Source organism: Fulmarus glacialis, unplaced genomic scaffold (genome assembly GCF_000690835.1).
Source record: "Fulmarus glacialis isolate BGI_N327 unplaced genomic scaffold, ASM69083v1 Scaffold42121, whole genome shotgun sequence".
Classification (NCBI taxonomy): Eukaryota; Metazoa; Chordata; class Aves; order Procellariiformes; family Procellariidae; genus Fulmarus; species Fulmarus glacialis.
Genome location: NW_009194183.1, coordinates 1 through 5942, shown reverse-complemented (window position 1 = coordinate 5942; position 5942 = coordinate 1). Strand labels below are relative to the sequence as shown.

General features: G+C 49.4%; 1 protein-coding gene across 1 annotated transcript; it reads right to left on the bottom strand.

The window, feature by feature from the left end:
• Window positions 1-749: 749 nt before the first annotated feature.
• On the bottom strand, window positions 750-5936 carry MARS2 (methionyl-tRNA synthetase 2, mitochondrial). The gene is made up of 2 exons (XM_009587682.1): window positions 5860-5936; window positions 750-1967 (listed from the first exon to the last, which is right to left on the bottom strand). The coding sequence occupies exon 2, from the start codon at window positions 1938-1940 to the stop codon at window positions 789-791; it is 1152 nt and encodes a 383-aa protein (XP_009585977.1). The 5' UTR covers window positions 1941-1967; window positions 5860-5936; the 3' UTR covers window positions 750-788.
• Window positions 5937-5942: the final 6 nt, after the last annotated feature.

Genomic DNA, 5942 nt, shown 5'->3' with positions numbered 1-5942 from the left:
CAAAAACCTGTGGGGCAAAGTCAAGGCGGGATCAGGACACCAGCTGCAGAACTGCCACTCAGCCCTCTCCTGCATGAGTAGAGACAACGCTGAGAAGGCCCCAGGAAAGACTCATTCTTTCCTCAGGGGTAGTTTGATCCTCCTGGAGACTCGGCCTGAATGCTAGCCTGAGGAGGGATTCCTGGAGCGAGCGAGCAAGTTGGGGAGTTGCTGTCTCTGGAAGAGATTGCTGAGCAAACTGGCTGCCACATTCACGTTTAAAATGTCCTCAGGAGAGCACCTGACCCACTCTTCACATCAGAAAAGACAAGGTAAAGGGGCCAGGAGGGAAGACACGAGACATAGGCAAGAGGGCTCTCTAGTGGAGCACCAAGACTGTATAGGAAGAGTTCCCTATTTTAAGGGGATAAGTATTTGCCTCAGCCTTTTATGTCCCTTAAAATACATCAGGGGAAAAAAAGCAGCAATATTCAAATGCTAGGCTGTGTCTTCAGTTCATTCTGTTACCAACTTAGCTAATTAGGTGCTCCTTCAAGGGCGTTACCCGAGCAGCTTTCGTAGCTCTTAGCCCTGCTCACGCAACCAATCTGCCCGCGAGTGTCTGCTTCCCACATCAGGCAGAGACCTATGCCAGCCACCAGGCAGGACAGCACCACCCTGCTCAGTCTGGTTTTCTGCTCATCCACTTTATACCACCACCAAGAGATGGGAGGAACGTGCTTTTAACAAAGACGACATTTTCCGGGAGTTCCCGGAGGCTTTTATTTACAGAAGCTGTTTGTCAGAGACTAGAGCGTCCTGGTTTCTATCTGATGCTGTCTTGACTTCTCTAGTCTGTGAAATAAGATGCCGGTGTCAGGTCCAAGCTGTCTCCCTTCAAAGGGACACGGCTTCCCATCGTAGCGTGGCAGAAATGTCAAACCCGAGAGACCTCTCTCTTCTGGCTCAACAGCCAGCCTGGAAAGCAACTTGTCTGCAGTGTGTGGGATCACAGGCTGCAGGAGGGTCCCATAGACACGCAGGCATTCCAGCGTAACGTGGATGATGGTGTCAAGCCAGAGCTCCTCTGCGAGGTCTTTTCGGTTGAGTTTCCAAGGACTGTGTCTCTGGAAGAAACTGTTGGTCTGCCTTACGCACAGGGCAACACATTCTAAAGCCTTGTAGATCTGGAAACCTTCAAAATAACTAGCCACCTGCAGAGGCAGAGAAGCCACAGATGCCACGAACTCATAGTCTTCAGCAGAAGCCCTACCCATGGCTTTTGTCCCCCTGTAATCCAAGATCTTTGGAAAACAAGACTCTGAGAAACAAGGGTAAGTGTTGCTGGGGTTAATGCTGAGGGCTGTTGACCGATTCAGAAGGCCCCCAAGAGCATCTGCCAGTTCTGAATTCACTAGCTTAACAACCTTCTCATCGTAATAGTCACAATCGCGCTCAGGTACACCCTGCCTTAGCAGGAAGTACCGAAATCCATCTACTGTGTACTGCCCAATACAAGCTAAGGGGTCAATCACGTTGCCCAGGCTTTTGGACATCTTCTGCCCATGGACAGTCCAGTGGGAGTGCACAAAGATTCGCGCAGGGGGAGCCAGCCCTGCTGCCATCAGCAGTGCTGGCCAGTAGACAGCATGAAACTTGAGGATGTCCTTGCCCACAACATGGTGCGCAGCAGGCCACCACTCACCATGTGTCTCAGGGTAGCCCACCACGCTCAGATAGTTCACCAAGGCATCTACCCATACATAAATAGTTTGTGTTGAGTCACTGGGAACAGGGATACCCCACTGCAGCCGGCTGCTCTCACGAGAGACAGACAAATCTGGCAAGTCCTCTTCCAGCCAGCGGAGCACGCGCTGGTAGAAAGGGTCAGGGGAAATGGCGTGTGGGTTGTCCCGGAGCCACTTCCGCAACGGATCCCGGAAGGCTGAGAGCCTGAACATGTAATTCTCCTCTTTGGTCCAGTGCACCTGAGAAGGCAGGAGAAAAGAATTATGGCCCAAACGCTCTGCAAACAGTTTTACAATTTGCACACAGCATTCTCAGCATGGAGTTTGTCGGATGCTCCCTCTGTGTTTGGGTGTGCTCCCCATGACGTGTGAAGCCCCGGTATCTTTCTATGAGGAATAGGAACCTCCTCTCCTAAGACGCCGCCTCCCTGGGTTCCCCAGGGCAACACATGAGGACTTGGGCACCTGGGATGCTCAGCACTCTGCTTTTAAAGATGCTCGTGCCCCCAGGGAAGGAATACCTTTCTACCTGCCAGATTTATGTGTCATCAGGCAAAAATTAGGGAGATGAGAATACACTTTCTTAAAAACGTAGTTTTGCAATAATAGTAGAAAATCATGAAAAGACAAAATGCCATTGTTAATTACTGCCTTACTAACAATCCTGGTGCACGCCTTTGCTTTTCTCCCAGGTGCTATGTTCCTCTTTTTCCCCAGTTTAAGCATTAGTGCATCTTAGTTGCTAACTTTGTTCACCTGTCATCATGTTAAAGCACTAACAGCATTTCTACCACACATTTAAATCCATTAAATGACACATTTAGCTAAATCAATGAAAAATTTGTGGGTAGATACGGTATGAGTGAGCTGTGTAAAGGCACTCAAGAGATCTATGGCTAGGTCAAGAATTCTTACCTTTTAAAGCTAAATAAGGCTCTAAGGTAAGAAAGCATAGGGTTTGGTCTGGGAAATACTACCTTTGCTTAGTTGATTAGAAGGTCACCCCAAAAGAAATATTCTTCCCTACAGAAATCATAAACAAATTACACAAAAATGTTTTGGTTTCCCCCCCCCCACAAATCCTTTATGTTTTTCCATAATCTTTTTCAGTTTCTGGGTACCAGCTCTCAGCACTCTGTCCAGGAATAACACTTCACACAGAGCCAACGCCATGTCCTCCATCCAATATTCCCTTTTACACAATCCAGTGATCCTTTTGGTAACAATTCAGGACGCAAAAGCCAACTCAAAGTGGGACCTGCAATCATTTCTCCTGAAATGCTGAGCAAGTCTGGTGTTTGGCTCTGAAGAGCCCACCTCACATCGTCTGCCAAGTGCTAAGAGCTGAGCTACCGATCAGGTAGCCTCCTGCAGAAAAGGTGGTTGACAGGTGAGTAGAAAGCCGCTCAGTGGGAAGAGGAAGAGATTAGAAATGGCTGTCTCCTGAGAACTGCTAAGTTAGAGCCTGGAGCATACACAGGGGTTGATAAAGGGCAGAGTAATTATAACAACCTGCAAAACCAGCGTCTTTGTTCAAGGCTTGCCTGTGAACAGTTACTGGAACATCTGCCCTGCAGAGAAATCTGCATGCTGTCTCTCCTGACCTTCAAACAGCCCTGACCTTAGGAGCACAGGATAACTCAGGAAGTCTCTAGTCCAGCCTCCTGCTCACAGCAGAGTCACCTACGGGGTTAGAACAGGTTACTCAGGGCTTTAGCCAGACACATCTTGAAAATCTCTAAGGATGGAGACCGCAGAACTTCCGCAGGCAGCATGTTCTGCTGCTTGGCTGTCCCGATGGAGAAAAAGTTTCTCTGTAAATCCAGTCTGAACCCCTCGTTTCAACTTACACCCATTCTCTCATCCTCCTGCCACGTGCCATTAGAAGAACCTGGCTCCATCTTCGTGATGACCTCCTCGTAGCTATTGGGCAGCTTCTGCCACTAGGCCCTCCCAAAATCCTGTCTTCTCTAAGGTTGAAGAAGCCAGCTCTCTCAGCCTCTCCTCAAATGGCAAGTGCTCCAGCATCCTAACCATCCTGGTGGCCCTCCACAGAATTTCTTCCAGTTTCTAAATCGTGTTTCCTGTATCAGGGGACGGAAAACTGGATACAGTACCTAGATGGGGTCATTAGTGTATGAGTAGAGGGGGATAATCACGTCCCTTGAAAAGGCATTGCTCCTGTTCATACAGCCCGAGATAATCCCATTGGCTGCCTTTTCTGCCAGGGCATGCTGCTGGCTCACATTCAGCTTGTTGTTTACCAGTCTCCCCAGGGCTTTTTCAACTCCCCCTGGACAGTCAGTTCCCAGCTCCAGCTCATTTCATCATCAGAAAGAGAATCCCTGCAGCCCCACATGCACCAACTGTCTCCTGGCTGGACCCGAGCAATGAATGCAATACTTCAACAAATGCAGCTCCCCTCCCAGTGAATACAGAACAGCACAGTTCCTGGTCCTGCAATGGAGCATCTGCTCACTCTACAGGTAAACTAACCCACCACCCCTCACCAGAACAAACACGTAAAACGAGAGCAGCGGAGGTGGGACAGGCCCTCCACCTCTCTCCAGCCCCATAGCCTGCTCACAGCACCAGCCAAGGGTCACTGGAGCTTTACCCAGCCAAGGCTGGGTCACCCCAAGGATGGGGCTCCCCCACCTCACTGGGGACCTGCCCCCGGATCGCACCGCCCTCCTGGGGAAAGAGCTTATCCTAATGCCCAGCCTGATCCCGCAGCACAGCTTGTGGCATCATTACCCCTTGCACCTGGCACCCCCGAGAAGCATATGGCTTTGTGCTCTTGGTAACTGCCCTGCAAATGGGTGTAGGCTACTATTAGCTTGTCCCTTCGCATCCGGTTTGCCAAACCAAACTGGCCCAGTTCCCTCGACCTCTTGTAGGCCTGTGCAAGGTACCCTGACCACACTGGGAGCTTCTGGAGGCTCCTCTCCAGCTTCTCTGCGCATTAAATGACACAAAAGCATAGTATCAGAGTGAAGGAGGAGGATAATTTCCTGCAGAACAGACTCTGATCTCTCAGCATTCAAGGAAGACCTGAAGAACATCATTCAAAGATAAGCTATACATTTTCACCCCCACGCTCTACTGGATACCAAAAATCAGAGACTCACCAGAAGTACGGGTTTTACAGCATGTTGTAAACTCCCCCTTTTCCTTCACAAAACCCTCAAGCAATGAACTGCCCAACTGTCTCTTTCTGATTGGAGATAAAAACCTACCACTTCTTTCCACCATCTTGCAAGATCTTCTCTGCGTCATGCACACTACTGTTTCTCTTGGACATTTTGATGTGCAGCTAAGGCAAGTAATTGTTCTCAGGGTGTATTTGACTTCAAAGCCTGCTGACTCTATTGTAGATCTAAAGAATTTTTTCTTTGCCTGGAAACTTATCTTTTCCCTAACTACGTTAGGTGCTTTATCAAGAAACATTATTTGCCAACATACCCCTTTCTGTGTGAACCAACACTCCTATGCCCCAGCCTCTTACAAATATCATAAGAGCATAACCTGCTTAGCTCTGAAGCATGATTATCTGCAACTGCTGGATTAAATAACGTAACTCCTGACACCTCACAGAAAATGCAGTGGCAGAGAGACTCTCAGTGAGGTACCACGCTCCTGGCTGCACTGCTGTTCAGTCATCAGACTAGACCACAGGCAGATTACGTTACATGTTTTACATAGGGACGAAACCCATGCAACAAGATTGACGAAAAGCGTCCAGAGGCCAAACTGAATTGCCTCACAAAATAGGTCTGATACTCCGGCCACCCAATGAACACCTCAGTTATAAACACCTTTATCCTTCCGTACAGCTAACTTCTTCCATCACCGCTTTAAAACAGTTTCCAGGCCAGCAGCCTGTGGAACCCAGCAGCAGCTGAATCCTTCCCGTGGCACATGGCTGAAATTTGCATCTGCCGGTTGGGGTTTTGGCAGCTCTCCCTTGCGTAGCCACACACCGCTATAAACACAGAAGAGACATTCTATGAAACACGGGCGAGACTCAGCTGAGTGAATTACCAAAGGCTACAGGAAGCATTAAACACTCCCAAATTTGGCCAGACCAGAGCAACAAACGAGTGTGCCGGGACGGTGCAGGTGCCGTTACCTGATGGCCGGTCTCCAACGACACCTTGCACGGGCGTCCCTGGGCATCCCTACGCTCGGCCAGCTGGCTCTCGGGCAGGAAGC

Coding starts and splice junctions, on each gene's coding strand:
- MARS2 (XM_009587682.1), bottom strand. CDS start 1,940: ATGTTCAGGCTCTCAGCCTTCCGGGATCCGTTGCGGAAGTGGCTCCGG.